This window comes from Elaeis guineensis, chromosome 14, assembly GCF_000442705.2.
Source record: "Elaeis guineensis isolate ETL-2024a chromosome 14, EG11, whole genome shotgun sequence".
Taxonomy (NCBI): domain Eukaryota; kingdom Viridiplantae; phylum Streptophyta; class Magnoliopsida; order Arecales; family Arecaceae; genus Elaeis; species Elaeis guineensis.
In genome coordinates, this window is record NC_026006.2 from 59,275,556 (window position 1) to 59,294,418 (window position 18,863).

An 18,863-nucleotide genomic window follows, 5' to 3' on the forward strand; every position below is an offset into this window, starting at 1 on the left:
ACATAGACCATTTTAACAATTTGGACGAGAATTATTTTGTCTGCCAAGTGTAATTTTAGAGACTAATATATAACTTTTTAGCAAAATAAAATTGACAATTAGCACACGATTAAGAGAAATTGAGGGACTAATATGAAAAATCCCACATATTTAACTGATCGCTGTTCCGAAGTAAATCCCTTTGTTCGCACCCCCCCGCGCCCCACTCCCCCCCCCCCCCCGGTCCCCATCCCCATCCACCACCTCCCCTCCCTCCCCCCAAACCCCTCTCTCTCTGGCCATTCTTTTCCCGCTGCACCGGAGGATGGACGCGTGAGACTCGAGTTTGCCGACGAAGTCGACACCATTCGCGGGTATGGCTTGGGCTTTAAATCCGTCTCTGTTAGTCTTTTTTTCTTTTCCCTTTTTTCTTTTCTTTTCAGGATGTTGGCCTTTTCGTATTTAGCCCAGATTAAACCAGGCCCGGCCCGGGTCGATGCAACGGTCGGAGTTGTTTTTTAGTTGGAAATCTAATTTTGAAGGTTCCGGATCATATGTGAGGCTTGATCACATTGAATCGCATGCTTTAAGGACGCTCAGGGGTCCTTTTTTTTAATTAAAAAAAAATGTTTTTTTTTTATTTTGAAAGCATCAACTTACTAGACAGTCGAACAAAGAATTTATGATCTTTCATTCGATTGTTCAGGCTAAGATTTGTTTTACCAAAGACAAGGCTGCAAGAACATGGGTATTCATTGAAAGCGTTATGATATATTATGAGAGGAAGGCATCTTATATTGTTTGCTAATACTTTGTTGTGAATTGGAAATTTCATGATGAGATGACCTGGTGTGGCACATTGTTCTTGTTCAACAATGTTCTACTAGCTTATGCAAAGCTGCTCTTCAGTTTTGTATGTCAATAAGTTATTATGGCATGCAGAATTTTTTACAGTTTTGCAATAACTTCTCCTTGATTGTCCTTAGATCAGTCCGGCAACAAGTTATGTGGTTTGCCACCATTGTTTTGTATTGGTGGCTCTTCTTATATAAATGTAATGAAATAGTCAAAGAGATGATCCCTTTGGTGGATAAGCTTGGTTAAATTGATTTTTAGGGTGAGTTTTATGCTAGTTGAGTTGTGAAGCAAAAGTAAACTTCCAACAAGCTCATTGTCCAGACAAGTTTACCAAACTGACATTGAAGCATTTGAGCAGTGTAAGCTTGTTTTTTTTTTTTCCCTCCAGTTTTGTGATGTATAAGGCATTGCTAAACTAAATTAAGATGTTTGAAGCTAGGTAGAGCTCATGGACAATGCACCAATCCATGTTAGAGTCACCGAGCTAAGATGAAAAAGTTGAAGCAAATTCTGTGTCTAAGATGTTACCATCATTCAGAGACAAGTTCTTGTGGATGAGAAAGGTAACCATATTGAAAGGTTGGTTGGCCTAAAATGCCATTGATGTACAATGCTTCAGTCGCATGACAAAGACCTTGTAACTCCAAGCCTGTTATTAACTCAAGTGTTCCAAGAAGTTTCTTATCGTTTGACCTAAGAATCTTACGATCCTTTTTCACACAGAGTAAAACCTTTTGTGTGTTGAATTTTGCCACAAAGTCTAAAAAGATTGACAATGAGTAGAAAGCAGAGGATGAAGAAGGCAAGAAAACTGATGCAGACACTGACATCACCAAATGCCCCAATTCTAATGATTATTAAAGCAATGCGGAACATTACTGCTTCCATCTGTTCAGGGACAGAAGGAATAATCAACAATTCAAGCATTCAACATACTAAATATTCACACGAATCCATACATAACACTCCGGTTTGCAGCGATAGTATGCAAAAGGTATGGATCAGATTGCCAACTCTCATAATACCAAACAACATTAAAGCACTTCTAGGTTATTGAAGTAGCCGTTTACAATCAATCATAAGATGATAATGCAAGTGTAGATGGAATTTGTATGGTTATGTTTTGAGGGGAAAAACTATTTTCCCTGTATTTCATTTGATCTTAAGGTTATATGAAGTCTAAATTATGATATTTATGGATATCTGGTGATTCTGATCGGTTATTTATCGCGAGAACAAGGCACTAGACAAACATTTTATGTTCATGATTTATTTAAGGTCTCTTAATCTTACTTGTACGTGCATCTTACTATTTTACCAACAAGCATTATTCCATGAACAAACTATTTGATTCACTTGGTACCTAAATGATGAGGTTATCATACTAAGGAGCATAATGGCATTTGATATTGATGCTCAAACACTCTTCCCATGAGGCATGGACTAGTCGAATACCATAAACTGAATGGATAAAAAAGCTCATAGAGTCCCTGTTTCAACAAAATATCATTATTTTTACCAAGAGTACCATCCTGTACCAGTCATCAGCTGATACAGTACATATCGTGTAGCAGTGCATATCAAGTCGGAAGAGGCCAATACAAGGCCAGTTCAAATGAGAGAAATAAAAGGGTCTACCAAGTGTAGGGGGTGGCAAAGGTTGATATGAGACTATGAGGTCGATACAGGTCTCTTTGAGACTGTAAGGGGAGAGTTCACCTGTGGAACTATCACGAGGGGTGTTATGGATGGTTTGATAACCTAGTGGTGTGGGGCTGGTATGGGTGTTGGTTCTTGATTTGTCTGAGATTACGTTTTACAAATCTTACAGGATTAGTAGTTATTTTGAGTGCCTAACATTTTAAAGTGCCAAAACAACTTAAACCTATTTGAAATATCTCAATCTGTTACAACAGCCATGCAAAGGTGCTTTCATTGGTAAGTGCCATTGTCATTTAAGAAATTATTATTTGCCTTCTTATGTATATGATAGCCATATAATCATCTATTCAACACAGCACATCATCTTTAAAGATTTACTTGCAATCCATGGTTCACCCAGTTCTGTCTGCAACTAGCAGTGACAGAATGTTTCAAGCTATTGATATATTAAGAATGTTGATAAGAAATTAACTTGCATGTTTGATTTTCAAGCAATGGGGTTCGTAGTAATGCTGACCTTGAAATTTTTAGAACCAGCACTCTAACTTACATGGATTTATCCTTCCATCTTCACTGCCAATTTTTGTTGTGCTGAGGGGAAGCATAATGCTGAGGAGAAGCCTGCCATGCAGCAAGCTCTGGAGAAGACTTACTTTATTATTGGCTTTGTCAAAATATTTCATCATTATTATCATCATTATTTGTAGGACTTACCCACTACTTGTATGCTGCATCCTGAGGAGGTCTTACTTTATTATTGGCTTTGTAAAATATATGATCATCATCATCATTATTATGCTGAGGAGAAGCCTGCCATGCAGCAACCTGAGGAGAAGCTTTACTTTATTGTTGGCTTTGTAAATTATTCCATCGTCATCTTTGTCGTCATTATGTTGGAGGACTTTCCCACTACTTTTATGCTGCATCCTGCCATGCAGCAACTTGAGGAGAAGCCTTATATTGTTGGCTTTGTAAAGATATTCCGGATGAGCTACATATGCTTTAAAATTTAAAATGATAGAGCTTGAGATAAGTAAATTAGAGGGAGCTTAGTAGTCACACCGATCATAGCTGAGATGAACCAAGCAGTAATGATCAATCAAGATGGGAAAGTTCTACATTGTCCAACTATAAGGCTCCTTACCTTCTATTATGTTTTTCATTTTTCAAGGGAAGGTTATTTAAATATTTAAACTGGTATCGAGCAAGAAAAAATTCATAAGCATCAGAATGCTTTAATGGCCATTTAAATTTAAATCATGTGATCTCTCTGTAATTTTTGATAATTGTGTTTTATTTTAGCAGAGAATTTTTGCAGGGCTTCTGTAGCTCTTTGATTTTCATGTTGTAAGGTAGACCATTAGTTTTCAGTTGTAAATATATGTCTTATAACCTTGTCTGACATCTTTGATCAGGTTCTCCATTTCCTTTTTGTTATGGTTGTGAGCTTGGTTGATTAATGGCATCATCTGTAAATATAAAACCTGGCATACCAGTAGTTCTGCGGGAGCTAGAGTCCTCTTCACCACTGTTTAAGCAAGGTTCATCTCTTCGAGTTACAGGAAAGTAAGTAGTTATAACCTTTTTGATTACGCATACACCTTGCATCCACCCAATCACTATTTTTACTATATTTCTGTAACTCTTTGGATATTTCCCTTGCAAAGACAAAAATCTTGTTAGTCCTGGAGGAGATCAATCAGAACAATCTGAACCCTTTTAGTAAACATTTATGATTTATGTTCAGTTCTTATTGAGTGACTTGTAAGGTCAGGAGCTTTCATTATCCCAACAAATCTTTGATGGGAACCCCTTCCTTTTCTGCCGAAAAAAAAAGGGAAAACAAAAGAAAAGAAGACAGTTGGGGTTCTGGGGCTTACGTTTGTTGGTTGACATGGATGTATGCAAAATCTGTGTTTTGAAATTGGGTCCCTCAAAACAGATTTAGCTTCCAATTAAATGTATCTTTTCTAATCTATAACCTAGACTTTTTGTCTATCATAACAGAAATCTACAAGGTTCTACAATGTTATTCATGGGTGGTTCATGTTGTTTTCAGAAGAATTATGGACATACTGATGCATTATCTGATATATATTTTATCTTGTGTATAAAATTCAAATCTATTTTGTCTATCTATAAGATGAGTGCTAGTGTGATCTCGAGCATAAAGTGCACGTCTAAATTATACATAACTGTACCACTGGGCCCCTCATTGATCTTTTTTTATGTAGTTATGTGCCTTCCGATGTATAAATGTACTCTATCAAACTTTATCACCTGTTTCACTTATTTGTTGCACTCTTAGAGTAAATTGTTATTTTTAATATCTGTCAGATGAAATAACCCCCCAGCTTTGTTTCTCAAAGCAATCCCTCGATTTTATCTTTTAATCTGGTCATGGTGATTGAGTCTAAAGTATTCAGAATCATGAAGCAATTTGCAGTCACATATTTGTTCTCATTTCATGCAAAACCATATCTGCATATTGACCAACTGGCAGTAGCTTCAAAATTGGCTTTCTTATTAACTTCACCAGCTCAAGGCTGCACTTCTTTTCAACCCTGCAAGTTAATTCCTTAGTTTCAGATATATATAGAAATGAAACTCTTGAATGGTGGAACATCATGAACCTAATCATTTTAGCTGATCCTTAGGCTACAAGCATACATTGTGGAAACAGCTATTGCAGTTATTACCGATGGGGGTGTCAGCCTCAAGATTGATACCCAGCACTTGAGAGACATCAGTTTCCGCATTAGCTCCATCTACCAGTTCATTGGCGAACTCCTTGTTCATCCAGAAAATGATGTACGTGCCCAAATTTCCATTTACTTTACTATGTAACCTAGATATTTCTGGATGCCTTCTGTAAACTTTTAGCCCTCTCAAATTTCATTATGACCGTCCGTTTGTTCCCTGTTTCCAGGCAGTCCTGCAGGCACGTGTTGGTAGGAATGTGGATGGCATGGACCTCAACCTATACCACCAGTCTCTGCAGCTCCGTAGGCAATTTGAATCGGAACTCGTCAATTCAAGGGCAAATTAGCTCAGACCTTCAATATAGGGGTAGCAATCAAGGTTTGGTCAATGAGGACGGCTCATGGTATGATGTTGGACATTGGTAGTTGCTTGTGGAATAAGCTACATATCAGGCTATGTTTTAATGACATAATTGAAAAACTTATCGATGTGACAATTATTATTGCTGCAACATATGTTTCTTCCCATCCAGGCGATGCAATCGACTTAATTATTCTGCATGTTTCTCTTTCGCAGTTAATGACCAACTTGTGACCACACAGCACATAGGCATGCAAACTGACCAACCATTGAGTAACATGTCAGCTGTCGTTCTTTGTAAGGCATGGCAATTGTGATTCATCCTAAACCATTACTACATCATGCCATGCCGACAAAGGTTCTTGACTGCTTCCAGCATTTTCTAGGATTCCTCCTGAAGGAATTGGCGCAGTGATATCCCCTCCCTGCTCTGCCAAACCTTAAGGTAAGACATGCATCATCCTCTGGCGGTGGTTCTCGGCTCGTGTGATGTCCCTTTCTCTTTGGCAGATCAGTCAGGTGAATGTAACCTTCCAACATTTAATCCCATAAACTCCTCTCTCCATAGCCTATGATTGGCTTTTTGTCTTTGAGGATCTGATAGGCATTTAGGGCCCCTCATCCAAGTGTCAAATCCATATATCTGACTCCACAGGCCACCGTTAGAATACTGTATGCTTGTGGATGGATATGGTGGGAATACTGTATCACACTTAGCTAGCTTTCATCGTTAAGGACGGCAATGAGGAGGGTTTGGATCGGATATTGTACTATCCATCTCTAAATTCAAACTTAATATCTTATATCCAAATTCTATTCGATATTCGATCGGATAAGAAAAGAGATACGCATTTCCATACCCAATAGGTTCAGGAATACCTATGGGTAATCCATTTTTCTATACTTAATTCATATCAAAAAAAAAATAAACAATCAAAATAATTTTATGTATATTATCAATCAAAATAAAATTATGTAGATGGATACGGTGGAATATTGTATCACACTTAGCTAGCTTTCATCGTTAAGACGCAATGAGGAGGTTTGGATCGATATTATACTATCCATCTTCAAATTCAAACTTAATATCTTATATCTAAATTCTATTCGATATTCGATCGGATAAGAAAAGAGATATACATTCCATACCAACAGGTTCGGAGATACCTACGATAATCCATTTTCTATACTTAATCCATATCAAAAAAAAATAAGCAATCAAAATAATTTATGCATATTATCAATCAAAATAAAATTATCAATTCAACATAAAATAAATTTATAAGTACGAATTTATAGGAATCAAACATAGAAATATAATTACAATTCAACGTAGAATATATAAATAATAAAATAATTTTATACATATTATCAACTAAAATAGAATTATCAAAATAAAATTATAAATATATATATTCGGATATGGATTCGGATATGGGTTCGGATATTATCCATATTCGTAGGTTCGGATTGGGTTCAGATTCGGATTTGGATAGAAAACAGTACTATTCATATCCTATCCATATTCGTACTATAGTTTTCAGATTTTATCTAAATCTAAATTCGATTAAATTTTTTTTTTGAGTTCGATCGGATTTGGATAGGATGCATATCCATCGGGTCGGATCGATTTTATCATCCTTATTCATTATGATCAAATCATGATGTGATAGATATGATGGGATCTGATGCAACCACGCTTGGTTAACATCCATCGTGGCCAATTCATTGATGTGAAGTCCTTAAGGCCCACCAATTCAAGTTAAAAGTTAAAGGCGGCTTTTGATGATGGGTCTTAAATTACTGTGGACTCCATGAGTTATTTAGTCTTCCGCGTGCTGTCGCCTACGGCTTGCCTTGGAAAATTCCAACCCGCGTTCAAACAAAGGAGTTAGAAACGAACCTTTTTTTTTTTTTTCCTACCCACGTTTGGATTTTGGTAAGGGAGGTGCATGCAACTTGTTCGATGGAATGACTCTTTCCAAGGACGTACGTGAGGACATGAAGCATGTGCCCGAAATAGTTCGTACAGAAAAGCTGGTCAGCCGTTTGGTAGTCCCCCCACCTTAAAAATATCTGATAAAAAACAAATTATGAGATTAGCTTGTTCCCCACCTTAAAAATATCTGATAAAGAACAAATAATGAGACAAGCTTGTTTAGGATGCATCACTTTTACTTGGATACCATCTTTATAAAGTGCATTGACTTATTTTTCATCATTATTTTTACTTCAAAAAAAAAAAAAAACATAATGAACCGATCCTATGAAATTAATATGTATTGGTAAAGATGGTGTGCAAGCACCATTGGATATTTTGCTTAGATGGTATCATCCTTTGCCACTTAGGCAAGAGGATGGGTATTTGATTCCTAATAGTATCAACTCTGTTTCAATCCTCTATTAACAGAGTTCTAGTTTGACTAGCTTTGACTTGATCTGAACAAGTGTGTTGTTTCAATCCCCCCCAAAAAAATTTGATAAATAAATTGTCACGTCCAAATTTGTAGGTGAATGAGGTCGTGTGATGCACCTGATACGCAGAAAAGGGGAATAGAGTAAAAAGCAGTCATGATTTGATGCTCTTGGTGATAATATACTTTTTATTAGTAGATATAAATAATATAACATCTAAAGTCTCTGAATATTGTGGTAGGCATGAAACTTTCAATGCTGGTTCAGATGTATGTTAGTGTACATGTTTTTTTTTTTTTTTTTTTTTTTTATGTAATTCTCAAAAGAATTATGTTTTCCATTTTTGCATCAATTATTCTTTGTTCTCTGATTTTTTTTTATTTTTATTTTTTAGTGCATGTCAACCTCGATGCTCTGGAAGTGATTTGTTTTCTGGCCAACAGGATTTTGTCCACTTGGTTGGCATGGCACCTTGTTCTCATGGAAAGAGATCGGTAGGGCACAAGTCTCAGTCGCCAGTTGGTCACCAATCCCCACAAGATTTCTGAGGAAAAAAAGGTTAGGGAAAAATTACCTCTGTATTTCTTTAATTATAAGTCAGACACGCCATTGCAATTGAAAGTTGCCATGTCCAAGAGAAATTATGTTATCCACCCATGCACCAACATGACCGTGCATCAGGCTAATTACAAAATTTTATTTCTATGGGCCACTCATTGAAACGAGCACATGATGAATAGAATCTATAGAGTTGAGATGATGTGATTGTCATGATACATGACCACATAGTATATACGATGTAAGATATAATTTTTTTATATCCAAAGGTTCGTATCCTATTTTTTCTTTTCAAAAAATAGACATTTCGGTATATTTTGAGATTAAGCATGTGACTCACATCTCAATTGGTTTTCATTGGCTTGCATCCCTTCTCCTTTGGAAGTACATATGTACAATATTGTGGGAATCTCAATTATTTTGAGAAACTTTTTTTTACAATTATTATCAGAAAGGATCTCTATATTTTGTTCAAATTAAATGTTTTTTCATTATTTTAACTTTTCTTTACAAAAAGATAAGTGGTAGCCCAAACATAACCACAATAGTTAATCTTTAGTGCAATAGAAATCTCATTTTTTTTTTACCTCACCACATAAAACTTCTCTTTTTGAACTTTTACACTTTTTTTAAGGAAAAACCTTTGTACTTAACGATGTACCACTTTCAAATAACATACATCATGACATATATAATATATTTGGAACTAATATAATCATACCATGGCAAAACAGGCTTACACCGCTTGACCTATTAAATTTTCCTATTAAGTATATATTACTAACCTTATTCTAATAAGGTATTATTGAAAATATATAAAAAAAATTATAACCACGTAATTAACTACATTACTGCAACTTCCATGCTAATCTTTTATTGATGTTATCTATTTCCCAACTCCAACCCAAGTCAGATCAGAGCACCATTGAACCCTCATCAAAGACCTCATGAGTGTTTATTTTTTTTCTGCTACCAAACACAAAAAAAAAAAAAAACAAAATATATATATATATATATATATATATATATATATATATATATATATATATATATATATATATATATATATATATATATTATATTTGTTATTTTACGTAGCATGCACGCAATCAAGTATGATAGGTTATCTAAACAGGATTAAAAAGTAACACATTCTCAATCAACAAAGGAGGGAAGACTAAAACAGTTGGAATAAAATCATTATGAAACCCAGCACCAGAAGTGGGTGCATTTTAGGTGGTTTGGTGGAAAATTTAGCCTATAAGCACGTAGTCTACATGTCTCATAATGGACTAATCATTCAACTCAAACCACTCAAACATCAAAAAGAATATGAGAAGTAGTCTACACGCCTCACCTCATAATGTGGACTAAACAATCAACGCAAACCACTCATACATCAAAAAGAATATGAGAAGTGTTACCAAAAAAAAAAAACGATATGAGAAGACGGAAAACAGTGTGCATTAGGACTTAAAATAACAATTCGGGAAGCGAACCAAGGTGAGCACTTTCCACTTCCACTTTACCCAAAAATATTCCCAGAATCTACTGGCCCGACACGTCAGCGAGAGACATTACCTAATGTCCCAACGCCAAGTTCCTCTTCAGATGGGTCCCACTTAATCCAATGCTGCAATTCTGGCCGCACGATTGCATGATACGCCAATAGATTAACCGCACGGAAAGGAATGCATCCGTATCCATCGCGTGATCATCACGTGGGGTGCAATTTATTTCCCAAACCGTCCACCGCCCGTTTCCAGGTCACAACGGTAATTAAACCGCCGAGGGATGTCGTCACTGGCATGGTTAAATCGCGCGGGTTTCGCGAACGGAGTGACGGCACCACCGGTGGCAATAAGAAAGTGACAGGAGATAAGAGTTTACAGAGCATTAATAATGGAGTGGAAGCAATTCGGACTGCTCTCTAGAGAACGGCAGAAGCTTTCTGGAGATAGCCATGGTCCCCGGCGTTGGATTTGGGCCAAGAAAACTAAATTTCTACTGAAAATTTAACGTTTCTTCGAGCCTCTTGATCACAATTCCTTCTTCGCCTTCCAAAATTCTTACACGAGGAGGGAGATGCAGTCTAGGTTGTGAAAATTGTTAGCTTGGCAAGTTAGGTTGTGGTTGGATTCTGGATTGGGAATAATGCGGCACTTGTCGTTGTTGTTCAATGGATTGGCGAAGTCTTTGTATTCAGGAAGGGGGAAGCTTTCGGGGATCGACTGTGGGAGGGAGGCGGCGGATGAGCTCGCGAGGGAGGCGAAGAAGAACGACATGATTCTCAAGTCGTCGGGCACGGTGAGGTGCGAGGGATCGAACAGCTTCGTGTCGGTGTTCTCGCAGAGAGGGGAGAAGGGAGTGAATCAGGACTGTTCTATTGTGTGGGAGGTATCTTTTTTTTTCTCCTCTCTCTCCGGAATCGTGTTTAGGTGTTATAGTGTTGTTCTTTTTGCTGTCCTAGTTTCTGTTATCATTTCATGGAAACCTGATTTAATTAATCTTATATTCTTCAACGAAACCTCCATTTGGTCTTTGATCTTCTCTAGGAATCTATACTTGTAGCAGAATTAGGAATGAGGATTTTTTTTTTTTTTTTACCCCCTTTCTGGGGAGAAGGATGGAGGATTAAAATTAACCAAACTTTCATAACATCCTTTTCTTTTTTTCTTTCTTTTGAAACATAAATTTCATGAATGTCTTTCAGATAGTAATAGGATTCTGATGGAACTTTGAGTTGACTCTTGTGATTGGAATGATCTAGACTCAACAGAATTGATAAAGTCAATGTGTTTTAGATTTCAAGAGAGAAAATTTCTGATGAGGTTTGTATTTGGCCTACTTCATTTGGATGTAGTTTTTGCTTTATGGGAAAACAACAGTTTGTTCTTTGGTTGTAAAGTTCTGCTGGCCGCTTGTTCTTTTTACTCATTTTATGTTTGTTTGGGTCCCTTTTTAATGTTTAGTTTTAATATTGTTTGTAGGAATTTGGATGCCAAGAAGACATGATCTTTTGTGGTATATTTGATGGCCATGGTCCCTGGGGACACTATGTGGCAAAAGCAGTTCGAAAATCCCTTCCTCCATCTCTACTTTGTAACTGGCAGGAGGCGCTTGCTCTGGCTGCTTTGGTAGGTGATAAAAAGCTTTGTCAGTTTGACATTTGGAAGCAGTCCTATCTCAGCACTTGTGCTGCTGTAGACCAGGAGCTTGAGAAGCATCGCAGGCTGGATTCCTTCCATAGTGGGACCACTGCATTGACGATCATCAAACAAGTAATTACCAATTTTATTTACATGCACGTTACTCAGGTGATTCTCACAGTGAAGCAGATTGTTTTCTTATTACTCTGTAATTTTTTTTCATACACTATATGAAAGCACCAGATTTCTTTGGGTACACAATGTGTAAATGAGTAGAAAAAAGGTTGCATTGATGAGTTACTTGTGGTATTAGTAATTTCTCAACAACTCTATACAGTCAGCGTTGCATAGCTTCAGTGCTAATTTCCCGTATTTATGACATCTGTTTTAGGAATAAGTTTCAGATTTGTAGGCATTATAATTTGAATATATGGCAAGGATTATGGAGTATCAAGAAAACCATACAAACAACAAATAGGAACAGAAACCCCGCTTTTTGGGATCGAATAGATGAAACATTTTTTTTTCCTTCTTTTGATGTCTCCGAAATGATGGATCTTATTTTTAGAAGTTAGGTCAAGAGAGAACCAGAATACAAACTTTCTTAATCCAAGATAGATGATATTAAACTGCAGGATGAAAGTATATACTTACCCAGCATTTGCATGCAAACTCAAAATTTTATGAGAAGAATTGCATTCACCAGTCTTTTATAGTTATTAAACTCTGCAAGTCTTGCAAAACACCAAATATGACCAACCAAGTTGATGGCACAAACTCTCTAGGATGTTTCTAGTTATCTTGTGCAATTTGATATTTTTTCTCTCTGTACTGTAGTCCAGATTGCAGCAGGCCTCCACCTAGGATCTGACTCCAACTTTAGTAGTGTGCATAGTAAAGTAATCACCACTAACATATGCATTCCAACAGACATATGGAAGCTATCTGTAAAACACACCGGCAATGTGTAATTGCTGCCACATTTTCAAGGTCAAGCACCTTCCTCCTAGGAGAAGGTTATCATAACTCACCCAACTATTGATACTTAGGAGACCTCCAATCGACAATATTTGTAAATAATAAATTTATACTTATCAAGACAATCATGAGCTTGAATGCTTGTGGATCATTTTCTTGTTAAGGGTCTAAATTTGGCAGAACTAGATATAGGCTATTTGGAATGTAAATTCTAATGGGAATAGAGATCTAGATGAAGTCCAATCAAACTTGATGCCAAAGCATCCTCCTGTATAATTTTTCCCCTCTTGGATAAATTATATAACAGAATAAAGAGAAGGTTGGATATCTAAAAATAGATAAGATGAACTGGAGAGGTACCTTTAGTGTGTTGTCTAATAATCATGTATTAAAAAATGAAGGATTTCTTTTTTTTTTTAAATACAGCAATAAATATATCATAGATCAAAATAATGGAGGTTTGAAGATGAGAGTTGCAAAAGCTAAGAGTGCTGAAGTTGTCGAAACATATCAGTAGGTATGTCAGGTTCATAATCAAACAACAGCAGGAAGCCAGCAGGTTTTTGAAATGATAGAAACTGAATACTGATGAAATGGAGATTCATTCCCTTTTGGTGCCTTTTTTGTTGCTTATCTATGATTCTCTCTTTCTTCTTCCACTTCTTCTTTGAGAGAGACAGATGGTCAGGCCCCATCAATTCATTTCATTGCTCATCTGTCATGTTACTTTTAAGAACTTGGGATTTTCTATGTTCTTCCAATTCTGTCTTAACAATGCTTCTTATTTCTGTGCTCTCGATGATGCTTTGTGGATGACTACATTCAAGGATTTTTTGGTTGTCTATGAGTTTTCTAGAATAGATGATTGTGAAACATGATTTATATAATGTGTTTTCTGAAAAGTAGAGTGGGGCCTCTTTTTCATAAAACTCATTTTCTAGGGTTTGTGACCAGTTTTGGCATAACAGATTTCATGAAGAACAACCAAACAACTATATTTGTAAAACTCATTTGTTTTGAATTTTATATAAACTATTTTAGTGAACCTTGTTAATCAAACAGGCCTCTTAATGTCAATCAGCACAATCTACTTGCACAAATATCTGAACTTCTTCCAAGTTAATTAATTTCTTGCTCAATCAGCATTTGCTCTATTCTTTTTCTTTTTCTTGAGTAGAAAATGCAAATGATCAGATGGTTTCTTATTTCTTGACCATAAGTGAAATAAGTAAATATAAATGAACTCATGACATTGTCCATATACTATTTGTTGACTATATGTTCCAGGCAGAGTTCTTATCTCTATGTAATAAAGATAGTTACAATTTCTACTTAAGCATTTATGTTGAACTTATTAAAGTTCAATCAACACTGGTTTGAAGCTTCTACCTGTTGATTCTTTGTTAGGGTGAACTCATGGTAATTGCAAATGTTGGTGATTCTCGTGCTGTGTTGGCAACAACTGCAGAAGATGGCAGCTTGGTTCCTGTACAACTTACCATTGATTTTAAACCAAATTTGCCTCGTAAGTTTCAGTTTTTAATACATTTACAAAAAAAGACTTTGGCTCCACCTAATACATTTAATTTCATTCTACGGTTACTGCATCTATTCTTGGTGATCTCAGAGGAGGCTGAGCGCATAACTCGTTGCAAGGGCCGTGTATTTTGTTTGCATGACGAGCCAGGCGTACATAGGGTATGGCTACCAAATGGAGAAACAGCAGGGTTGGCAATGTCAAGAGCATTTGGAGACTATTGTCTTAAAGATTATGGGCTGATTTCTGTGCCTGAAGTCACCCAAAGGAAAATAATAAATAGAGATCGGTTTATTGTGCTTGCAACAGATGGGGTATGTGCAGTCAGCATGATAATTTCATATGATGAAATTCTGCTCTTCCTTTACCTAAGCATCTGTTAAACTGTTACAGAGGTTGAAATAATATTCTCTTCTTGGTATATGTTATAATGACTGATTAATCAATAAAACTCAATGTACATGACTACGTATATTTCCTGTCCTCTCAGTATCTAGAAGAATTATCGGTGAATCTGTTAAACAGAGAAAAACATGTATTAAACATCAATGCTGGTCTTGGTTTGTTTCTTTATTGCTTTGCTTGCTATCTTTAAAATAACATTCTCTTTAGGTTATATAGGCTAGAGATTTGGATGCTTTAGTTTACTCTGCAAAGTGAAGCAATGAAACTGCCCAAAAAAAAAAAAAAGTAGGTGGAGAAAAAAACATCCCTCTAGTAAAATGCACAAAATTATAGCTAACTAGCCTACTTTTCAGTACACTAGTTTGCAGATTGCGGCATTATGTATGTATGCATGTATGATAGGTCAAACTTGATCATTCTTATAATAGGTCAAACTTCATCTGGGAATAACTTATAAGAAATCTCTAATATCAATATGATTGCCTATGTGCTTTGCGTCACCATGCTCATATCCATAATATGACCATTTGGTTTGCTTTATAACAAAGTATTTCCTATCGAAATTCCTCTCACATGCCAGTCCTATTGTTTCAGGTTTGGGATGTTATTTCCAATGAAGAAGCTGTGCAGATAGTGTCCTCAACCAAGGAAAGAGGAAAATCAGCAAAAAGGCTTGTGAAATGTGCTGTCCGTGCATGGAAGCGCAAGAGGAGAGGATTAGCAGTTGATGACTGTTCAGCTATATGTCTCTTCTTTGATTCTTCACCACCCTAGTATGTTGATCCTCTGGTAGCATCTTATGCAAAGCATTTACGGTCAAGTTGTTGGTAAACATTATTTTAAATGGTTAGATATATCAATGATAGTATGATTAGTAGGATCAGGTGGAATGACAGATGGTGACAGAGGATTGAGCAGGTATTTCAAATGGTTATAATGATTAGCATCTCCTAGCTTCATAGGTGGCTATCATGATTGTGCACAAGATTTATTGTACCAGTTGATATCGTACCAACACTCGATACATCTCATCATCTTATACACCATACCATGTTGTATAGGATGGTACCGTATGGGTCCAATAGTGAGATGGTAAATCTGATCGAGTAAGTATTCCAAATGGTGCTAAAGGATGAATTTGGCCAAAAGGGATGACTTTGAAAGTAAAACAGGGTGGAATAACAAAGAGCTGGTTTGAATCAAACACTTAATATAGACAACTATAGATCACTGAAGGCTTGGAGCTTCATTATTTCCTTCTTGAATGAATTATGAATTATGACATCAATTGTTGAACATTGGTGCTTTACTATTTCCTTCTTATTATAAGTGATTTAGAGGATTGAAACATTGATTTTAAAAGAATTGCAATTACCCAGAATCAATTTAAAAAGCTAGATAGAAAGTAATATTTGGATTACTTATCCTTATATGAGTATTTAAGATCTTCTCGGTAAATAATCAAAATGAGACTGTATAACATAGCCATGTGGGTTCATACAAATTCTTCTTATTAAGTCTTTGCATCTTTGTAAGGCTAAAGATTTAAATCCAATTAAATCCAATTACAAATAGTATGATTAGCTCCAAAAAGACTGGTGCCGTAATATCTTCTAGTCCACATAAGTTATAGACTAGCTTATTGATACTTTGATATTATTTATAATAATTCATGATTTCATCCAAAAATACTTGAGATAAGGTGTTATTTAGAATCTCATTTTTATGTGTAGATACTCAAATCTTTTCAGTAAATAACTGATATAGAACTAAATCTATATCCATGCAGACCTTCAATTTTTTATGCCTATTTATACAAATACCCCCAGCATGGCCTCCATCAATTTTATTATCATTGTTATTATTTAATAAGCCAATCAAGTCCGTCCAATCTCCAGTTCATTAATCACACGAAGCTCCCTTGTTACAGCAGCAAGTTCATGGCTGCTGAAGGGGCAGGTTTTAGTCGTCGTCAAATCAGACACTCCAAAGGTATTATGACGTCTTGTGGAGCCTGTTGTCATGGCATGAGATTTAAATCTGTAGGGATTTGTCCTTGATCACAAACACACCAATCACTATCCTTCAGGATATAATGGCAGCACGATCATACAAATCTTATTAAGAATCTTTATTCAACGACCATGCGTTTAGCCACTAGCAGGACTTCGTTCTTCATCTCACTTGCATTTAGTACCAACAATCCTTGCAGATAGGAAGGAGGGTAGGCCCGAAGTCTCACTTATCCCATTCAATGTTTAGTTTTAGATTTGTGTGTTGAGAAATTATTTGTGCATCATGGTGGTGTAGAAAATCCGACGTAGAGCACACCACCTCGTCCGATTGGTTCATGTAGTCATCATTTTTCAACGTATATTTAATGTCTGCTGGTTGGTTTTTTCATTTAAAAATTTTGTATAACGAAAATATTGTCTTTGAAAAAAATTATGACATCATGTAGCGTAATATAGTCCAGGATATCATAATATGGTCTAAGATATTATAATTGGAGGGATATTTTTGTCCAATCATTTTCAATGCATATTTAATGTCTGAAGATCAGTTTTTTTATTTAAAATTTTGAATAATAAAATATTTTTATTTTTTAAAAAAAATTATGATATTCTGTACATATTATGGACGCAGGATGTCATAATATGGACATAGAATGTTATAATTTTTTTAAAATAAAAATATTTTATTTTATAAATTTTTTAATAAAAAATTAATTTATAAATATTAAATATATATTAAAAAATAATGCTATTCAAATCAAACAAACAGATAGTGCACTCTACGTCGGATTGCGCAAAAAATTTCGCTTCACATGTGTGGTCAGAATGAGTTGGTCTGGAATGGCCTCTGACGTCACCATCGGACGGTTCTGCTTGGATTCATGCGGGCAAACATGCCATCATGGCCCGTGTCGGCGACCCGGGCGTCCGGTGCCCAGGCTTATGCGCATGGCCGTTCGCCAGGGCGGCCTATGGCCACGGGGGCCGCCCCCGCCACCGGTGGCTCCGAACGGAGTTGGCGTGGATGGGATGGTCATGAACGCGGCGGCAGTCGTTGCTGGGATCGGCGTGCACCATTGGAGGCTTTGACGGCGTGCGCCGGGATTTCGGCCCCAGGGCCTATATACCCACAGGATACCCTGGCAAGTTGATGATTGATAGAAGGAGCCATGCAAGTTTTAATGTTTGTGGTGCCGGTGGCCGGAAGTTTCTCCTTCCGGCTATCTGGGATCCAGCCAGTGGAAGTTGCATGGATCGAACAAACCACAGCATTTAAGTTGATGCTGGTTGATGGAAGGTGAACAGAGGAGCATATGATAAGTGGGTTTGTGCTATGATTTTATTATGGTTTGTAACAAGTTGGATGATGACTTGAATGTTGTTCAATAAAAGAAGTATTTGAGTGAAAAATATTGTATATAAATCTGAAGCGATAAATGTTGATGAAAGGTCTATTAATTTAAGTGTGCCAGCTAAAACTCAACTTCCAATGTGACAAAGAAAAATAAACTCATTAGCAGAATGAAAAGGTGCATGGAAAAGAAAATGAAGTCATTAATTATTAATGGTAGAATGTTGCTCTCTCTCTATTTGAACAACTATATGTTTGCTTAATTATTAAACCATGTAAGTCTTTTCCATGTACCTTTACATGAGGTGTATGTCAACTCTCTCTGTTTTAATAGAAAAAATAAATCGTTTAACAGAATAAAAAGGGGTATGTGACCTTTTTCATTCATCTAAGGGAAAAATGATTATAATTACTCTTCAAGTCATGGCGGTACTGTGAATGGCATGTCAAAGGTGCATCCCCATTCAAGCATCAAAAAAGAAAGAAAGAAAAAAAAAAAAAAAAAAAAAAGTACATGTCCATGCCACTCGTCTTCCCGTGAACATGTAAAAATAAAAAATAATTATCAAAATATTTTTTAATTTTAATTTAATTTTATTTATATTTTTATTTTTTAAAAAATATTAAATTAATTTTTTTAATTATCGATTTGTTCCAACACGATTCAATCGTTCATTTACTAACAAATAATGTCAATTTTTTCTTTTGATGGACGAAAATATCTTTTGCTCATGGAGAAAGCTTGGAGAAGGAAGAGGATGAGAAGGAGAAGAGTAGATGAGGAGGAAGAGGAGAGAAAAAGTACAGTCAGCAAGAAATTGATTGAAAGAAAAGAAGGAGGACAAAGAGGAGAAGAGAATGGAAACGAAAAGGAGAGAGAAGATGAGTTGCTG

The 18,863-nt window shown here is 36.1% G+C and overlaps 2 protein-coding genes across 3 annotated transcripts; both read left to right on the forward strand.

Annotated features, from left to right (window-relative positions):
- The first annotated feature begins 224 nt into the window (after positions 1 to 224).
- Positions 225 to 5,698, forward strand: LOC105057443 (CST complex subunit TEN1). Its single transcript, XM_010940050.3, has 4 exons — positions 225 to 353; positions 3,915 to 4,065; positions 5,157 to 5,310; positions 5,429 to 5,698. The coding sequence occupies exons 2-4, from the start codon at positions 3,959 to 3,961 to the stop codon at positions 5,546 to 5,548; spliced, it is 381 nt and encodes a 126-aa protein (XP_010938352.1). The 5' UTR covers positions 225 to 353; positions 3,915 to 3,958; the 3' UTR covers positions 5,549 to 5,698.
- Positions 5,699 to 10,415: 4,717 nt separating this feature from the next.
- Positions 10,416 to 15,563, forward strand: LOC105057442 (probable protein phosphatase 2C 73). Of its 2 annotated transcripts, none has more exons than XM_010940047.4 (5): positions 10,416 to 10,932; positions 11,526 to 11,852; positions 14,070 to 14,187; positions 14,290 to 14,513; positions 15,199 to 15,563. In XM_010940047.4, the coding sequence occupies exons 1-5, from the start codon at positions 10,690 to 10,692 to the stop codon at positions 15,376 to 15,378; spliced, it is 1,092 nt and encodes a 363-aa protein (XP_010938349.3). In that variant the 5' UTR covers positions 10,416 to 10,689; the 3' UTR covers positions 15,379 to 15,563. The 2 variants fall into 2 exon arrangements, with proteins under 2 accessions (XP_010938349.3, XP_010938350.3); XM_010940048.4 differs by having other exon boundaries at positions 10,420 to 10,932; positions 11,526 to 11,816.
- The last annotated feature ends 3,300 nt before the right edge of the window (positions 15,564 to 18,863 follow it).

Coding starts and splice junctions, on each gene's coding strand:
- LOC105057443 (XM_010940050.3), top strand. CDS start 3,959: ATGGCATCATCTGTAAATATAAAACCTGGCATACCAGTAGTTCTGCGG. Junction 4,066..5,156: donor TCTCTTCGAGTTACAGGAAA/GTAAGTAGTTAT, acceptor GCTGATCCTTAG/GCTACAAGCATACATTGTGG. Junction 5,311..5,428: donor TTGTTCATCCAGAAAATGAT/GTACGTGCCCAA, acceptor CCCTGTTTCCAG/GCAGTCCTGCAGGCACGTGT.
- LOC105057442 (XM_010940047.4), top strand. CDS start 10,690: ATGCGGCACTTGTCGTTGTTGTTCAATGGATTGGCGAAGTCTTTGTAT. Junction 10,933..11,525: donor ACTGTTCTATTGTGTGGGAG/GTATCTTTTTTT, acceptor TATTGTTTGTAG/GAATTTGGATGCCAAGAAGA. Junction 11,853..14,069: donor TTTACATGCACGTTACTCAG/GTGATTCTCACA, acceptor ATTCTTTGTTAG/GGTGAACTCATGGTAATTGC.